General features: G+C 50.4%; 10 protein-coding genes across 10 annotated transcripts in view; 5 read left to right on the top strand and 5 right to left on the bottom strand.

Annotated features, from left to right (window-relative positions):
* Positions 1 to 333, top strand: part of BDW74DRAFT_59503 (uncharacterized protein) — a 746-nt gene extending 413 nt beyond the window's left edge. The window contains exon 2 of the mRNA XM_073733252.1: positions 7 to 333. Within this exon, the coding sequence (XP_073581216.1) occupies positions 7 to 134 (128 nt within the window). The 3' untranslated portion in view covers positions 135 to 333. The remainder of the gene's footprint in view (positions 1 to 6) is intronic.
* The window catches only part of BDW74DRAFT_59451 (putative ZIP family zinc transporter), a 1,881-nt gene extending 413 nt beyond the window's left edge, over positions 1 to 1,468 (top strand). Inside the window, exons 2-3 of the mRNA XM_073733251.1 lie at positions 1 to 323; positions 369 to 1,468. The exon at positions 1 to 323 is cut by the window's left edge and continues 1 nt beyond it. Of these exons, the coding sequence (XP_073581215.1) occupies positions 221 to 323; positions 369 to 1,345 (1,080 nt within the window). The 5' untranslated portion in view covers positions 1 to 220 and the 3' untranslated portion in view covers positions 1,346 to 1,468. The remainder of the gene's footprint in view (positions 324 to 368) is intronic.
* Position 1,469: 1 nt separating this feature from the next.
* On the bottom strand, positions 1,470 to 3,175 carry erg10B (acetyl-CoA C-acetyltransferase). The gene is made up of 5 exons (XM_073733250.1): positions 2,880 to 3,175; positions 2,784 to 2,833; positions 2,662 to 2,737; positions 2,128 to 2,617; positions 1,470 to 2,080 (listed from the first exon to the last, which is right to left on the bottom strand). Exons 1-5 carry the CDS (start codon positions 2,942 to 2,944, stop codon positions 1,562 to 1,564), a joined length of 1,200 nt encoding a protein of 399 aa, XP_073581214.1. The 5' UTR covers positions 2,945 to 3,175; the 3' UTR covers positions 1,470 to 1,561.
* Positions 3,176 to 3,272: 97 nt separating this feature from the next.
* Positions 3,273 to 6,491, top strand: BDW74DRAFT_157873 (116 kDa U5 small nuclear ribonucleoprotein component). The gene is made up of 3 exons (XM_073725207.1): positions 3,273 to 3,427; positions 3,473 to 3,603; positions 3,650 to 6,491. Exons 1-3 carry the CDS (start codon positions 3,408 to 3,410, stop codon positions 5,890 to 5,892), a joined length of 2,394 nt encoding a protein of 797 aa, XP_073581213.1. The 5' UTR covers positions 3,273 to 3,407; the 3' UTR covers positions 5,893 to 6,491.
* Positions 6,216 to 7,234, bottom strand: BDW74DRAFT_59428 (iron-sulfur cluster assembly protein CIA2). Its single transcript, XM_073733249.1, has 2 exons — positions 6,960 to 7,234; positions 6,216 to 6,912 (listed from the first exon to the last, which is right to left on the bottom strand). The coding sequence occupies exons 1-2, from the start codon at positions 7,186 to 7,188 to the stop codon at positions 6,539 to 6,541; spliced, it is 603 nt and encodes a 200-aa protein (XP_073581212.1). The 5' UTR covers positions 7,189 to 7,234; the 3' UTR covers positions 6,216 to 6,538.
* Positions 7,235 to 8,755: 1,521 nt separating this feature from the next.
* BDW74DRAFT_59373 (uncharacterized protein) lies at positions 8,756 to 12,330 on the top strand. Its single transcript, XM_073733247.1, has 6 exons — positions 8,756 to 9,465; positions 9,516 to 9,857; positions 9,913 to 10,194; positions 10,241 to 10,791; positions 10,841 to 11,289; positions 11,343 to 12,330. The coding sequence occupies exons 1-6, from the start codon at positions 8,988 to 8,990 to the stop codon at positions 11,647 to 11,649; spliced, it is 2,409 nt and encodes an 802-aa protein (XP_073581211.1). The 5' UTR covers positions 8,756 to 8,987; the 3' UTR covers positions 11,650 to 12,330.
* On the bottom strand, positions 12,055 to 12,402 carry BDW74DRAFT_180593 (CDC26 family anaphase-promoting complex subunit; the record flags this gene model as incomplete). The annotated part of the gene is made up of 1 exon (XM_073729787.1): positions 12,055 to 12,402. The coding sequence occupies one exon, from the start codon at positions 12,400 to 12,402 to the stop codon at positions 12,055 to 12,057; it is 348 nt and encodes a 115-aa protein (XP_073581210.1).
* Positions 12,332 to 13,701, top strand: BDW74DRAFT_59374 (uncharacterized protein). Its single transcript, XM_073733248.1, has 2 exons — positions 12,332 to 12,555; positions 12,623 to 13,701. The coding sequence occupies exons 1-2, from the start codon at positions 12,435 to 12,437 to the stop codon at positions 13,531 to 13,533; spliced, it is 1,032 nt and encodes a 343-aa protein (XP_073581209.1). The 5' UTR covers positions 12,332 to 12,434; the 3' UTR covers positions 13,534 to 13,701.
* On the bottom strand, positions 13,590 to 14,509 carry BDW74DRAFT_157857 (ribosome-recycling factor). Its single transcript, XM_073725206.1, has 2 exons — positions 14,045 to 14,509; positions 13,590 to 13,987 (listed from the first exon to the last, which is right to left on the bottom strand). Exons 1-2 carry the CDS (start codon positions 14,477 to 14,479, stop codon positions 13,640 to 13,642), a joined length of 783 nt encoding a protein of 260 aa, XP_073581208.1. The 5' UTR covers positions 14,480 to 14,509; the 3' UTR covers positions 13,590 to 13,639.
* Positions 14,510 to 17,257, bottom strand: hscA (putative Hsp70 chaperone (HscA)). The gene is made up of 9 exons (XM_073725205.1): positions 17,038 to 17,257; positions 16,931 to 16,981; positions 16,748 to 16,874; positions 16,529 to 16,694; positions 16,244 to 16,477; positions 16,120 to 16,176; positions 15,652 to 16,068; positions 15,116 to 15,596; positions 14,510 to 15,065 (listed from the first exon to the last, which is right to left on the bottom strand). The coding sequence occupies exons 1-9, from the start codon at positions 17,078 to 17,080 to the stop codon at positions 14,797 to 14,799; spliced, it is 1,845 nt and encodes a 614-aa protein (XP_073581207.1). The 5' UTR covers positions 17,081 to 17,257; the 3' UTR covers positions 14,510 to 14,796.
* Between the last annotated feature and the right edge of the window lie 41 nt (positions 17,258 to 17,298).

The following is a 17,298-nucleotide window of genomic DNA, read 5'->3' as shown; positions in this document are numbered from 1 at the left end:
CTCTTCTTCTTCCACTCTTCTTCTTCCACTCTTCTTCTTCCACTCTTTCTCCGATCATTCCTCACTTCCACCACCCACCACCCACCACGGCTCCCACGATGACCTCCACGATTGACTACCCCCGAGACCGATGATCTCGTTCTGATACCGATACCTCGAACCGACGGATGGATGATACGTATACAGTGGACGGCATACCTTACAGCGAATTCTCTTCACCATGAACGACCGACAACCTGCATGCGGATCAACCAAAGGAGGCGCCTATAACACTCCGCTCCATGTTATGGCACTTTTCCTCATATTAGTGCTCAGCACGCTAGGTACGTCTCTCCTAGTTTATTTTTGACTTCGCTGACGATGGCAAGCCTGTTCATTTCCCATCCTTGCTCGCCGATTTCCGCGCCTACCGATACCCCGACGATTTCTCTTCATATCAAGACATTTTGGGACGGGGGTGTTGATTGCGACAGCATTCGTTCATCTCTTACCTACAGCGTTTGTTTCCTTAACCGACCCGTGCCTTCCTCGGTTCTGGAGCGAAACTTATCGCGCCATGCCTGGCTTCGTCGCGATGATATCGGTCTTTGGTGTTGTCCTAGTAGAAATGTTTTTTGCCATGAAAGGCGCAAGCCATGTTCATGGAAGTGAATATGATCAGCTGGTTGACACACAAGACGATGCAGACGATGAAATGCATGAGATGGACTCGAGAAATCACGGCTCTGGAGGCTCTTCCACACATCTTGTCAAGGACACCTCGTCAAGCGAGACGGGCGAGAACCAAGCACTTGGCGATGAAGAGAATTGCCGGTCAGTGCTCAACGCCCCTAAACTGCAGAATCCTCAACGGCAGCTCTTGCAATGCCTCCTGCTTGAAGCTGGCATTCTTTTTCATAGTATTTTCATCGGAATGGCCGTCAGCGTTGCCACTGGTACGTCTTTCATAGTGCTCCTGGTAGCGATCTGCTTCCATCAAACATTCGAGGGCTTCGCTCTGGGTGCTCGCATTGCATCGCTGATCCCTGATCTTTTCCCTCCGTCGTCAATGAAACCTTGGTTGATGTCTCTTGCCTACGGAACCACGACGCCTATTGGACAAGCGATTGGCCTAATACTACACAATCTTTATGACCCTGCCAGTGCCACTGGCCTTTTGATGGTCGGAATCACAAACGCGATTAGCAGCGGACTTTTACTTTTCGCCGGCTTGGTAGAGCTCTTGGCTGAGGATTTCTTGAGCGAGGAAAGTTACGTGACTTTGCGGGGCAAACGACGCTTTGAAGCCTGTATGGCAGTTGCTGCTGGTGCGCTTCTAATGGCATTTGTTGGTGCATTTGCTTAGCTCAAGGTCTTCATAACTATATATATTGTACATGGCTTCCAACCGATATGAAACTAGCCTCTTACTATCTACAATTCTACATACACAGCTAAATAAACATGTATGCTATATTACAAGCGATACTTAAATCACTAGACGTACCTCTCTCTCAGGCTGGAAATTCGTATAGTGTGATATCTTAGATACATTAATCATGTCATAACCTACAGCTGCGATTTAAGCGACGTACTCAACGACCAGTGCGCTTGCACCACCACCGCCGTTGCAAATGCCCGCACATCCAACTTTGCCCTTTTGAGCCTTGAGGACGCCGAGCAGAGTAGTCAGAATACGGGCACCACTAGCGCCGAGAGGGTGCCCAATAGCCACTGCCCCGCCGTGGATGTTAACCTTGTCCTCAGAGAGACCAAGGAGTTTCAAATTAGCAAGGGCAACCACACTGAACGCTTCGTTAATCTCGAATGCATCAACCGCATCCTGGGCAATACCGGCATGCTTGAGAGCCTTGGGAATCGCGAGAGCAGGCGCAGTTGTGAACTTGCTGGGTTGCTGTGCGGCCTCACCCCAACCGAGAATCTTAGCAACCGGCTTCAAATTGAGTTCCTTCAATTTGGCCTCAGACACTAAAACAACTGCGGCAGCGCCGTCGTTGAGAGGGGAGGAGTTGGGAGCAGTCACTGTTCCAGAACCAGGGATAAATGCGGGCTTCATGGCACGAAGTTTATCGGGGTTGAGCTAGTTAAGTTAGAAAGAACACTGCAGATAATGATGGGTTGACCGACGTTCTTAGGCTCGTCATCCTGTGATACGGTGACGCCAGGCTTGCCTCTGAACCCAGGTAGATCAACGGGGGCGATTTCATCGTCCAAGAGTCCAGCTTTCTGAGCAGCTTGGGCCTTTTCGTAGGATCTGATGGCGTAGTCGTCCTGCTGTTGTCTGTCGAAGCCGTGGTCCTGCGCACATTCTTCCGCCTGCAGTCCCATGAGTTCCTGCTTGCCCACGTCTGTCAAACCGTCCTTCACGATGCCATCCACAATGGTTTGATTGCCATATTTTGCGCCAGTGCGGAAATTGGGAAGGTAGTGAGGGGTGTTTGACATGGATTCGGTGCCACCAGCCACGACAATATCCGCATTGCCAGTCATAATGGTCTGTGCTCCAAGAATGACAGCCTTCAGACCCGAGGCACAGACCTTGTTGACGGTAGTACACACGGTTGAGGTCTCAAGACCGGCGCCCAGAGCGCATTGCCTAGCGGGATTCTGACCGACACTACACAGTCAACACTTGGTCATTCGAGAGCAAAGGGGACCTACTTTGCGGAGAGTACGTTCCCAAAGAATACTTCCTCAACATCGGCTGCCTTGATACCTTCGGCCCTTTCAACGGCAGCTATCATGTTTGTTAGTAAACCCTTGAATAAACGAGATGGATATACCTTTAATTGCATGTGACCCCAGCTGCGGGGCAGTTTGGCTTGACAGAGACCTATGGAGCGTTAGCTGCGTCTCCTGCAACGTCGATATATTCCTACCCCAGAAAGGAACCCACGGGGGTACGGGCATATGATACAATGTAGACGGGGGGGAAAGAGGCCATGTTGATAGACAAGTATGTAGATGGTATACTTTGTGACACGCTATGCAGCCAAGATTTTGCTCAATGCACAACAAGGACAAAGAATGAAATCTGACAAGATACAGAGGAGCTCAAGCCCCTTTTATATACCTCGAAAATTAAAGACGGACAGGTTGAGCGGTGTCGGCGAGGTGGGGTGGGACGGAGAAACGTACAAGATGGATAGTAAAGTTACGTATGAAATTCTGATGTTTTCAGAAATCCACAAGTATTCCTAGTCACATATCCAGTCTTCCCACTTTCTGACTTTAAAAATTTGTGGTGAATCATTACCGTTTTGCAATCGGCGGTGCAGTGATCTGTAAATCGGAACGCCAAGCTCGGTCAGCAGAAGTTCTTGAAGTTACCCTGAAGACCTCGTACCGGCGAGAAAAAGTAACCACCTTAACAGAGTACAGCTCTACGCCTGAACTCATCCAGCACGATGGATGACCTTTATGATGAGTATGCTTTGATCTCTTCTATTATCATCTTTACTGACACTGCCAGGTTTGGTAACTACATCGGTGAGGCCGCGGAGTCGGACGAAGAGCGCCATGACGACAACCAGGCATTTGACTACAATGAAGCATTCACTGCGAGCGAGGATGAAGCTGACCAAGAGCTGATGGAAGTGGATGGTGCGCCGCCCCTCTACTCATCAACGTCCGATCTAATGCGTTATAGGCCCATCCAATGCCGTCATCCTACACGAAGATAAGCAGTACTATCCCAGCGCGCAGCAAATATACGGTGAAGACGTCGAAACGTTAGTCCAGGAGGAGGATGCACAGCCTCTCTCCGAGCCTATAATCGCGCCAGTTACACAAAAGAAGTTCTCAATTGAGGAGAGCGAGCTGCCGCCAGTGTTCTTCTCGCGCGAGTTTATGACAGATCTGTTAAACTTCCCGGAACAGACAAGAAATGTTGCGCTTGTTGGTCATTTGCACCATGGCAAAACAGCATTCATGGACATGCTTGTTATGCAGACTCATGATTTGGCCGAACGGCTCGACCAGAAAACTGGAAGGAAAAGGGAGGAACAACTTCGCTACACCGATGTTCACCACATGGAAAGAGAGCGAGGACTCTCGATCAAGTCGGCGCCCATGAGTCTGGTGCTTCAGAGCTCCAAGGGAAAATCGCACCTGTTCAATATCATTGACACGCCGGGACATGTGAACTTTGTAGACGAGGTAGCTTCTTCGTCTCGGCTCGTCGATGGTGTTGTTCTTGTTATTGATGTTGTAGAGGGTGTGCAGGCGAACACTGAACAGATCATCAAGTATGCAGTGCTGGAGGACCTTCCTATAACAATGGTGGTGAACAAGATGGACAGGTTGATTTTAGAGCTTAAAATCCCGCCAAATGACGCCTATTTCAAATTGAAACATGTGATCGAAGAGGTCAACACAATGATCGAAAACGTCATGCCCGGACAGGGCGAGAAACGGCGATTGAGTCCGGAGAAGGGCAATGTCGCTTTCGCTTGCGCTTCCATGAAATGGTGCTTCACGCTGCAATCGTTCGCCAAAATGTACGCTGACACTTATCCCAAAATCGAGACCGCTGATTTTGCTTTACGCCTATGGGGAGATATCTTCTTCAACCCCAACAGTCGAAAGTTCACACGGAAAGGGGTAGAGGATAATTCTAAGCGGTCCTTTGTCAAGTTTGTCTTGGAGCCCATCTACAAACTTTACTCACACACGCTCAGCGAAAGCCCCGAGGATCTGAAGGAGACACTTGCCAGCGTAGGCATCAGTTTAAAACCATCACAGTTAAGGTCAGACGCCAAGGTGCTGCTTGACTTGGTATGCGAGCAATTTTTCGGACCTGCCGGTGGATTTGTCGATATGGTGTTACAGCATATTCCTTCCCCCGTGGAGGGCGCCAAGAGGGCTCTGGAACGATACTATACTGGACCTAGGGATTCTAAAGTTGCAACAGCAATGACTAAGTGCGATCCGGATGGCCCTTTGGTTGTCCATGTTACAAAGCTGCTGGCAAGCACGGATGCTTCACGGTTTCATGCTCTTGGCAGGGTTTTGAGTGGAACAGCTCGACCAGGATTAGCAGTGCGAGTGCTTGGCGAGGGTTATGCTCCGGACGATGAGGAAGACATGGTCAACGCTACTATTTCAGACACATGGATTGCCGAAACTCGATACAACATCCCGACTAGTGGCGTTACTGCGGGAAACCTAGTTTTGCTAGGAGGGGTGGATAACTCCATTGTCAAAACGGCGACGCTGGTGTCCGCCAAGTTTGAAGACGATGAGGAAGCGCACATCTTTAAGCCTGTACGTCACATGAGTGAATCTGTTTTCAAGGTCGCAGTTGAGCCAGTCAATCCATCCGAACTTCCCAAAATGCTCGAGGGTCTCCGAAAAGTCAACAAGAGTTACCCCCTCATTTCAACAAAGGTAGAGGAATCTGGAGAACATATCGTCTTGGGAACCGGAGAGCTGTATATGGACTGTGTTCTCCATGATCTCCGGAGATTGTTCTCGGAGATGGAAATCAAGGTCTCTGACCCTGTTACTCGCTTCTGCGAAACCGTTGTCGAGACATCCGCTATCATGTGTTATTCAATTACGCCGAACAAGTTGAATAAAATTACCATGATTGCCGAGCCGCTTGATGACGGTATATCTGAGGATATTGAGAGCGGCAGAGTCAGTATCAAAGACCCGATTCGCAAAGTGGCCCGGTTTTTTGAGGAGAGGTACGACTGGGACAAGCTCGCTGCGAGAAGTATTTGGGCATTTGGGCCCGATGAGCTGGGGCCAAATATTTTACAAGATGACACACTGCCTTCTCAGGTCGATAAGAAGCTACTTGGAAGCGTCAGAGATTCTATCACACAGGGCTTCGGCTGGGGTACCCGCGAAGGGCCTCTATGTGAAGAACGTATGTTCCTCTCTTAACATTCCTTTCATGTCTAACGTGTACAGCAATTCGAAACGCAAAGTTCAGGCTCACAGATGTTTCATTGGCCGACCAGGCCATTTACAGAGGAGGCGGTCAGATCATTCCCACTGCCAGACGGGCTGTGTATTCATCATTCTTGATGGCCTCCCCTCGACTAATGGAGCCGATATATTCTTGTTCAATGACAGGGCCTGCAGATGCTGTCGCATCTGTTTATACTGTCCTGTCACGGAGGAGAGGTCATGTTCTTTCGGATGGACCCATTGCAGGAACACCGCTGTATTCAGTCCGCGGCCTAATTCCGGTCATAGATTCTTTTGGCTTCGAGACAGACCTGCGTATCCATACACAGGGCCAGGCTGCTGTCAGCCTTGTCTTTGATAAATGGAGTGTGGTTCCAGGAGACCCGCTAGACCGGGAAGTTAAGCTAAAGCCACTGGAGACGGCCCCCGCAATGGCAACGGCCCGCGACTTTGTTTTGAAGACAAGGAGGCGAAAAGGTCTGGCTGAAGATGTGACTGTAAGCAAGTTCTTGGAGCCGGAGCTCTGGAAGGGGTTGAAAGAAAGTGGCGTTTTAGATTCGTGAGCCACGATGGTAATTATCCGCGGCTTGATTAGATGAATAAAAAAAGACCCAGTGGATCACTGACACGTCTCAAGCATCTTCGCGATTACACCCATGAGCGTGCCGTTTTCGAGAGCTGCGGCCACTCTTTCCTTATCAGCAAGCTGTTTGTTCACCTCATCAGCCGTGCTATGCGTCCCCTCCTTGATCTGCACATCGACACGAAATCTTGGTGGCAATGATTGTTCAAGCCGCACGCGTACACCAAGACCAATGACAGTGGCCAGGCTACAGTGCGTGATGGTCGGTGTAATGAGAACAGTGACTGTGCGAAGAGGCGAAACCGGTACGCCAGGCAGAGAGGGCTTGACGGAGATGTCCGGGAGCGACACTACTGCTAACGCCCCCAGGGAGATGGGATGTTCGGGATCAGATATGGTTGAAATAAGATCTAGGCCGTTAGACTATGCAAATCATTGTAGGGCGTGGGACTAGCACCATATATTTCTTGCTCATCTATAGGCTCCTCCATCGAGTCATCGTCGCTTTCAGATTCCGAAGGCGACGGTGAGTAGTCAGAAAGCGTGTCGGCCGCAAATGAGGGGAGCACCGACGAGAAGAACTCGCTTCCATATGTGCTACTCTTGTAAGGAACAATGGGTCGAAGGCGTGTAGGGAGGTCGGCACTATTGATTATAGTCGGGTTCGAATTCTGCATCTCAGACATGGCTGCTTGTGTTGAATCTTACGTGGGTGATATTCTGATGATGCCGCTGCCGGGGGTGGCAAGTCGAACCCGGGGGCCGGCACAACAAATTTCCTTTAGGGTCGCCCGACTCGCCCCGCACCTCTTCATCATCCGGGAGTCTGACAGTCCGACAGTCCGGCTACTAGACAACACGGATCCCCCCGATAGTGATACTCGTCGTTGGCCAGACCATCTGATTATACATCGCCTAGAATCTTCAATCATGCATTATCGGTCACACTTCAGCCACCTTGGCATGTTATGTACTCTGTATGGTTTTAAGTTCCGATCAACAATGCGCCCACATGGAACCCCACGTTCTCTTAAACTTTACCAACAATAAGACAAAGATTGAAAGGAATAATACTCCGTTTATGCTTAGGGGAAGCTTTGAAAACCAAAAGCCCAAGGCAACGGCTTAGACCGTTGGACGAGGCACCGAAACTAAATTTCAGGAAAGGCCCGAAGTTCCTCTAGGCGGAGCCAGCAATTGGCATCATCCATGATCTGAGGGTGGGCAGTGGACACTAGACTAGACTACTGGGTTTAACTGGGACTGGCGCAGACTTGCAGTGGTGCCGCACATCAAGCGCCCCCTCAACACCCGAGGCCGATCTCCCTCCATCCCTCCTGTCGAGTAGGTGAGTATCTTTTCACCACTACTACTCTATCTATCTACCTTTCCGAGACGATCGGCTGGCCTTGTTCCATTCTCTTATATTTCCACCTAATAGTTCCTCCGGTAGGCCAGGCCGGCTTGAGCTTCTGACTCGATCGTCAAACTACCTACGTTTCGCGCGATACTTGAACGATCGTAGCTATGACCTAGCCGCACCGTGGACCTGCTTTGGACCCCGAACAACGCTTCCAACTGCAATCCTCGAGGCATATGTGCACGGTCCATTCTCTGCCAGACACTTTCAGCGGCTTGCACCGCTTCAACCTCGAGTCGGAGCCCAGTGGTTCAACTGACGCGCCTCTAATCGTTACGTTCAATTGAATTGTAATCATCTTCTGCCAATCCGTCTTCGCCCTCCAATTGTCCCCAATCACTACACCAGCGCATATGCGCCTGCATCCCAGGAGGTGATCGTGAGTACCCTTGGCTCTGGTCTTTCTCTCTTATTGCTTTTCAGAAGCGCATCGTTTCAGCCCACCTGCGACGGTCGGTATGTGATCGAACCCTTGTGACTTGCCTGTCAAGAACTCGCTTGTCATACAAGAGCCCACCCTCATCCATCCACCAGCCCTTACCCGCCAACTGTCTCTGACATCGCGCGTCAACCGCCCTAGGCACTCCATACATCTTATCATTGAATAATTGTCAAAAGCCCTCCTTGAGGCAGAACTTGTCGACTCCAGAGGACATACAGCATTTGTGGGTCGCGAACAACCGGCAGCGCTATCGTAATTTTTGGTTTTGCATTCTCTACATTTGGCAAAATCTCTAGTTCAGAAGAGCTCGACTTGTCGAGCGCCTCGGATATAGATAGGGTCTACATCCGGTGTAGGGGTTCACATCCGGTGCAAGGCGGGCCTTGCTATCAAGCCTCGGGTTGCAACTCGCGGTCAGAATGCAGGGATACTCATTTATGCCTCCTACAGGTCCTCCGCGCGAGGGCCAGAAGAGTAAGCAATCTCGAAAAGGTGTATATATTTATGCTAACTTCAACTCCAAGACTATGTCTTTGTTGATGAGCATAACAGGCACAAAAGGCTCAAAGGTGAGTAACCCATTAGTCATTTTGGATCCAGTCGCTAAGTGTTTTTGACCAGTCATGCGTGCATGCAACGGTTGTAGGAAGCGAAAGATTAAATGTGATGCTGCTACAACAAACACTTGGCCCTGTTCGGCCTGCACTCGACTAAAGCTTATATGTGTACCTCCGGCCATTGGCCAAGAGGGCGATTTCTCTTCAGGACAATCCACCAATTTAACCGGCACAGCCGACACGCTCAACACTCCAGAATCCTCGCATTTGACTGGGTATCAGACCTACCGCGACGGCGTTTCGCCTCATGGGCAGGCCATCCATCAGTACAGTGATGGAGTGGGCTCATTCTCACATTATTCGCCTGCCCAGCCGGGTCTTTATGAAACAAGATCGCCCCATGAAGTCGTCGCAACCGAATCATATCTCGCACCACCCTACCTGCGGGCCGGCGATGGTATAGATTTTGGTGACCACGAGCATTCCACTGCGGAGAATCTCAGTGAAGTACTGGGCGAACTAAGGATCGATGAAACTGGCATCGGTAAGTAACTTCCTTTCCATGTCATAAGCTCAAAGCTCAACATTGGATAGCGCCATATATTCGACAGCAAAGGACAGATAAAGCCGAACCTGAAATCCCGACACAGGACGAGGCGGAGGAGAACTTGCCACCACTTCGCACTGGATCTGGCTCCAAAATCCGCATCCCGCCGGAGCTTATGCCTTCTGATGATGAAGTAATGCATTATTTCAAAATCTACTTTGACGAAATCCATCCTTATGTTCCGGTGGTTCACCGGGCGCACCTGTATTATCAGTGGCAGCACGATCGAAAATCCATTTCACCTCTTTTGCTTGAAGCCTTGTTCGCGTGCGCAGGCAGGTTGTCGGATGATCCAGCTCAAGGGGCGCAGTGGTTGGCGCTGGCAACTAGTGAGACCACCACCATTCTTTTGCTCGCTTGATATACTAAAGTTGCCGGTTCCAGGACACGAATCTACCTTCATGGATGTCCCACGGCTGAGCACGATCCAGGCACTTCTCCTTCTACTAAAAGCGCGAGAGTCATTGCCTAAAAAGGGTTATTATTATAGATCTTGGCAAACAGTCAAGACAATTATATCAATGGCCAAGGACCTGGATATCCATGAGCATTACAACAACCATGTTGAAGAAAAAACATGCACTCTAAGCCCGATTGAATGTCTGGTTCAAACTAGGGTTTGGCAAGCCCTCCTGATAGTTGAGGTCATGATAGGTGCTCCCCAAGGTATGCTTGCCTCAATTAAGAAAGTAGCCGATACTGACATTCGCAGGACGCTCTGACTATGGTGTGGATCCACAAACAGTCAACATGCAGCCTGAGCTTGATGTTGAAAATATAGATCAGTTTGAGATCGATCGATCAAGGCAGTATGCCTATTTCGTTCGGAATGCTCGCCACATTCGCATACTCACTGATGTGTATCACAAAATTAAGAGGCAAAAGGACTGGGGCTCGAATTCCAAGTTCGTCGAGAACAACCCGCTCTTCGCCGACTGGTTGCAAAGCCTTCCTCCAGATTTGCAGGTCAATTACCCACCCGACGGCTCCCCTCCCTGGATTCCTTCTCATTTCGTCGGGAACATGCATTCACACTGTCATTTGGGTATAGTCCTTTGCCATAGACCACAACTGATCGCCTCGAAATTCCCTGCTGGAGGAAATTGGAAGATGCATATGGCGTTATGCTACTCATCTGCAAAGTGTCTTTGTAGGCTCCAAGAGGCAATCCTAGCTCGTTTTGGGCTGTCAGGTCTTCTCTACATGCAAAGAGGCATAAATTTCACAATATATTGTATCTTGACATGCACAATGCTGCATCTGGTAAGGAGGCTCCTTCTGTGGTGCAAGGGTTTGACTGACGCGACAACAGGTTGCCATCACGTCTCCTGACCCTGAATTCCACACTGACGCGCGGGAATACTTCACGCGCCACATGCGTATACTTGAACGATGTTCATCGGCTTGGCCTATGCCCGAGATCCAAGCGCAGATCGACTCTTTACGGCTTGCTTTTTCCGCCAACATAAACCGCCCGTTTGAACTCAAAGCCACATTCCCTTACGGCAGCCCCTCCGAACCGTACCAACCCAGCCCTACCCTCGAGACGCAATACCATCCACAGCCTAACCAGATCTCCAATCTACAAGAAAGAGCTGGCTTCCACCCTTACCCTATAACTCCTCCTATATCGGCTGGCACTGAAGACTCCAAGTCCGGTACGCCGCAACTACACCCCCCAGGTATTCTTTCAGCGCATACCGTCCACACAGAGACCCCGTTGGTCGATGAGAACAGCTGGGATCCCACCCGCATTATCAAGTAAGAGTCATTTTATCCTGCTGTGCAAGCCAGTACTAATCACTCGCCCTTAGTCAATGGGACATGGCATTCTCATTCAGCCCTGCTGTAAACCCAAACTCGCCGCCAATGGCATTTCCTGGAACGTCACAAGGGCCGCAACCTGCTCTGGTGGATCAGTATGCGTTGCAATATCAGCAGCCAGCTAAGCCATTGCCGCAGATGAGTGGGCAGTCACAGATGAGTGGGCAGCCAGTGGTGTTCACAGCGCGCGATTGGCAGCAAAGCGTGGCAAGTGTGTATGATCCGCATGGCCTGAAAAGGAGATGGAACTACTCTGTTGATATGGGAATGGAGAATAATGCCAAACGCCCTCGCTGAGGGCCTGGTAATAACCAATTGTACAATGCTACAGTGGATATAGACGAAGCTCAGCATGATACCCATGATTTTTTTTTTTCGCAATCACACTTCCTTGTCCGTCGTGACCATTACCTGTAAACCGCCAGCCCTCATCCTAAGACATGGGAGGGAATGAGAACATTCATCCATTGTCAGATGCTACTATACTCAGCCATCATGTGAACCAAAGCCATCGGCCAAATTGTAGAACCATCTCATTCCGCAGCGATTTCCACATGTCAAGACTTTTTTGGCCAAAGCGCCAGACCCAACAAGTCTGAAGCGGACATCTGAGTTGACATCTTGGTTAGCTCCAAGGGCATGGAAAGTGCTGTGCCGTGGTCGCACCTAGTGAAGATGTCTCTGTCTAGCAAGGCTGTTGACTCAGGCGCGCTGGCCAATGCCTATGCGCTCTTCGCGAGACCTAACTATCCTCGCCTTGTCACCAGGTAGAGGCTTCAGTTCGTCGCTAGGGTCAAAGTTCACGCGCGTGCCATTTTGGACGGATTCGCGACCACTGGTTTCTCGCTCAAGCTTGCGCAGTCGCTCTTCCTCAAACGCGACGAGGTCATCGGACGTGATTGCGATGGCGGTAGGTTTTCGGCGGATCATGATGGGATCTTTCGCGACGATGGTGCTCTTACCCACCCACCCACTGATGGTGAAAGTGGCTCGTGTTATCTCACGTGACCGCATCCGGAAACCCGACAGGAATCTTCTCGGCGTACTCATTACGATTCCGTCATTAGGCATTACTGCTCAAAATGCTTCAACCCCGAGCTATGATATTGCGCCCTCGACGCCTCGGGCGGCTAGAGCCATTGACTCTCGCAGTCCGTCAATTTTCTATATCCACGACATTGAAGGCAGATTCACCTCCACCCGGTAAGTCCTGCCCAACATGACGAGCTAAAAATTCCCCTCCTATATCCAACCAACTAACTGTGAACAGCCCGGCCGAAACCCCGAACTCCTTCTAGCACCCAAGCAAATGATCAGCCGAAAAAGCTGAAGCTTCCACCGGTACTCTTGAAACCTAAAAACTCCAATGTAGACAAGCTCCGCCCTCGCCGGATTATCGATGCCAGATCTTTTGCGGCCTCAAAGCCTGGTGGCAAGCCAGCAAACATTCTCAAAGGGCCCCGCCGCCTAGAAGCTCGAGGTGCAACACCATTACGTTCGCGCAAACCAGTGGACGCGAAGCCGGCACCGAGAGCACCACGTCGTCCCCGTCAAAGGAATGTGGCTGGAGAGGACGAGAATACGTCGCTTCGATCTGAACTCGAAAATGTCTACCGAGAAATCGCGGAGAAGGCAAAGCCAATACCTACTCACTATCAACCAAACGCCCCCGACTTTCAGAGTTTGAGCGAGACGTGGCCATCGCTACCAACGGATACCACCGCAGCAACTGCTGAAGTTGCGGAGAAGCTTTCCTTGCTTAGTGAGCGCCATCCCAACGGCTATGTTCCGCCGTACGTGCTTGGCAAACGACTTATCGAAGGAAAATACGTCCGATTCACGAGCGAAGTGGAAAGGGCCGAGGCTATGGAGGCAGCCAAAAAGTTCGCTCAGGAGGCTGCAGACAAGCTGTCGCAGAAAAAGGGTGAGCTGGTAGACCCCGAGGCAGTCATATTCCAAAGGGTAAATGATGAAGAGCACAAGACTTTGATTGAGGCTCTCGTCCAGGGCAAGTATCTCATGGTGGAGAAGACGTCGGCGAATAAGCCACCCGTTGTTGGTGAGATTCTCAGGAACCTAAGGAACAACGAAAGTTATCAGATTTCTGGGAAAAGGACGCAGTTCATGGCCAAGCTGGAATCGCTTTTGGTCTCGAGCCGTCCTGTCAAGCGTGTTTCCTAAGATCAGTGTACATTATCGTCTTTATTTCCACCATACCATCTTATTTTCAGGTATTCAGTATAATAAATGCTTACATTAATGCGCGTTATATGTACATCCCTTGGACTCAGGCTCGCTCCATCGCTTTCTTGGCAGCCTCGAAAAGTTCCTTCACTTCCTTCTGTCCCTTTTCCGCGATCTTCTCCATCTTGTCTTGAGACTTCCGGGCATCATCTGGGCGAGCAAGCTTCTTCTTAATGCTCTCCTGAAGGCGTTTATGGACGGTACCACGTGAATCACGAACATTATTTGCAGCTTTCTCCATAGCTGCTTTTGCAGCAAGGACTGTCTGATCTCTAGATTCTTTGGTCGGAGGTGGTATTGGAATGTTGAGTTGCAGGGTATTGTGGGGATCTTGTTGCGGCGTAAGAGATAGGCTTGAGCCGAGGATCGCTGAGGATATAGGCTTGATATACTAAAAGGCTAGTCAGGGAAATTTGAACCATTTCCGCGCATCTCTCTGCTAACATACACTTTCTTCTGAGACAAGGACGGCCACCATTCGTCCGCCCTTGGGGACAACCTGGGCCAACTCCCCAAGCTTTGCCGTTTCCTTAGACCCCTTGCCTAGCTGCACGCGAAGGCCCTCGATGGTTTCGGGGCTCAGCCTTCCGCCCATACGGAGTTTGGAGAGCTCATCTTTCAGCCTAGAGACCGCTGTTGCAACCCCAAGTTCAAGCTGTGTGAGATCTAAGGGGTCTTCAGGCCCGGCGTTAGATTTAGACTTCACTCCCAGGTCTGCCGGTTTCTCGCTTTCCCGTCTCTTGCCTTTGTTTAGGGATAGAGAGATGGAGAAGCTTCGGCGAGGGGCATGACGTGGGAGCTCTGGGCGGTATAAGGCTTGCAGTTTGGATTTTCTGAGAAATGTTGAAAGAAGGCGTGGAATTGGGGTCGAAGTACGCAGCATTGTTGCGACAAAAAATAAAAAAAAGGGCAGATAGATGATTGTACGAGAAAATACAAATTTTGTCCCAACGCCAAGAAGAGCGTGCATTGAGCAGTCTGGTACTGCTCAAACTACAAAACATGCCCGAGAAACTACCAGGGAGTAGAATATAGACAAACTCGTCGAAATCATTAAAAGCCGCAGCTACTCTCCTGTAAAAAAATCTAGAAGATACTTTTGATAACAATCATGCCCAAGCCGTGCCAAGCACTCCCGGCCAGGGGTTCTTACTATGTCCAACTTTGAACAATCAAGTCATGCATCTCGTAATGTAACATTTACCGCGTAGCCATAGCCTTGGTGATGAGTCTCTTGAGAGCCAGCTCCTTCTTCTTGAGATCCTCCGGAGTGGAGTCCTCAATCTCAAGCTGTGCCATGGCGTCGCTGAGAGCGGACTCGATCTTCTCACGGTTGCCGCGCTTGAGCTTCATAGACATCGTGGGGTCGGAGACGATCTCCTCAACGCGAGAAATGTAAGACTCAAGCTGCTGACGTGATTCAAATCGCTTGGTGAAAGCCTCATCGCTGGACTTGAACTTGGCAGCATCTGTGATAATTAGCATTACCCCAGAGATACAACTGGAAACCAAAACTTACCCTCAACCATCTGCTCGATCTCGGTGGTAGAAAGCTTGCCGACGGCATTGGAGATGGTGATGTTGGCGCTGCGGCCGGAAGACTTCTCAGTGGCAGTGACCTTGAGAATACCGTTGACATCGACCTCAAAGACACACTCAAGAGCAGCCTCGCCGGCCCTCATGGGGGGGATAGGAGCAAGAGTGAACTCTCCAAGAGAGGTGTTGTCAGCGCAGTTAGTGCGCTCACCCTGGAAGACAGGGAACTGCACAGTGGTTTGATTGTCGACAACAGTGGTGAAGGTGCGCTTCTTGATGGTGGGGACGGTCTGACCGCGAGAAACAACGGGGGCGAAAATGTTGCCCTCCATAGCAACACCGAGAGAGAGGGGAACAACATCCAGAAGGAGGAGGTCCTGGGTTTCGGCAGATGTAGCCTTTCCGGAAAGGATACCGGCCTGGACAGCGGCACCGTAGGCAACGGCCTCGTCGGGGTTGATGCTCTGCACGTGGGTAAGTTTGGGCTGATTTAAATGATAGGTCACAAAGGGTTCCCACCTTCTCGAGCTTCTTGCCATCGAAGAAGTCGCTCAGGAGCTTCTGGATACGGGGAATACGGGTAGAACCACCGACGAGGACGATCTCGTCAACCTGGTTCTTGGCAAGGCCGGAGTCCTTGAGAACCTGCTGAACAGGCTCGAGGGTGCCGGAGAAGGACTTGGCGTTCAGATCCTCAAAGCGAGCACGGGTGATGGAGGTGTTGAAGTCCTCGCCATCGAACAGTGAGTCAATTTCGACACTAGTCTGAGTGGCGTTGGAGAGGGTACGCTTGGCACGCTCACAGGCGGTACGAAGACGACGAAGGGCGCGGGCATCGCCGGAAAGGTCCTTGCCGGTCTTCTTCTGGAACTCCTTCTTGAAGTGCTCAAGGAGGTTGGTGTCGAAGTCCTGACCACCAAGGTGGGTGTCACCGGCCTAACACAGCACATTAGCCATCTGAAAATTTTCGTTTTGGGATAAACATACCGTAGCCTTGACAGTAAAGACGCCTCCTTGTATGTTCAATAAGCTGACATCGAACGTCTTTTTTGAAAGAGATTCCAAGGTCAGCGCCCGTTTGATATAACGCATCTACAACGGTTCAACTTACACCACCACCGAGATCATAAATAAGGACGTTGCGCTCCTTCTCGGACTTTCCGGAGCCGAGACCGTAGGCGATAGCAGCGGCAGTTGGCTCGTTGATGATACGGAGAACGTTTAGGCCGGAAATGGCACCGGCATCCTTGGTGGCCTGACGCTGGTTGTCGTTGAAGTAGGCGGGAACAGTGATGACGGCCTTCTCGACCTTCTTGCCAAGCTTGGTCTCGGCAACTTCTTTCATCTACGATAGGTTTAGTGAATTGTAAGCAGCAAAAGAACACAATCATCCTACCTTCATCAGAACCATGGACGAGATCTCTTGGGGAGTGAAAGTCTTGGTCTCTCCGAGGTACTCGACCTCAACGGCGGGGTTTCCGCCCTGATCAACGACCTTGAAGGGCCAGGACTCAACGTCCTTCTTGACAATGGGATCCTCATAGCGACGACCAATGAGACGCCTAAAGGGTCAGACAAAGCTCGCACTGGAATATTTCAAAAGTCTTTGGCTTACTTGATGTCGAAGACGGTGTTCTGAGGGTTCATAGCAGCCTGATTCTTGGCCGCCTCACCAATCAAGCGCTCCTTGTCGGTGAAAGAAACGAAAGAGGGGGTCGTGTAGCTACCCTGCTCGTTGGCAACTATGGCAAGGTTGGCATTTTCGAATCAAGCAAGAGTAGGGTTCTTGGATACATACTGATTTCGACATTTGTGCCCTCATAGTTGGCAACACAAGAGTAGGTTGTGCCTGGGTCATTGTCAGCAGGTTGGACATGAGTTTATGATCACAGCAACAGCACTCACCAAGGTCAATGCCAATGGCGCCCTCGTAAACCTCGTCAGACATATTGGCAAAAAAAAAAAAAGAAGGGAGTGGTTGAAAAAAGTGGATTTCAAAAAGCAGATGGATAATAGAAGGGGGGAAGGGTAGACTGGAGGATGTTATATATCCGCTTCCAGCTTTTGAAGTGGGAGCGGTAGAAAAATTTGGAGGGCAAAAAAAAACCCACTTCAGAACTTTTTTTGCCTTGCGCCCTCGGTTGAGGGGGAGACCCAGACTCGTGG

The sequence above is a fragment of the Aspergillus multicolor genome (genome assembly GCF_047715735.1).
Source record: "Aspergillus multicolor strain CBS 133.54 unplaced genomic scaffold BDW74scaffold_23, whole genome shotgun sequence".
Lineage (NCBI taxonomy): Eukaryota > Fungi > Ascomycota > Eurotiomycetes > Eurotiales > Aspergillaceae > Aspergillus > Aspergillus multicolor.
The sequence above is the reverse complement of the archived record's forward strand: the minus strand, read 5'-3'. Positions and strand labels throughout refer to the sequence as shown.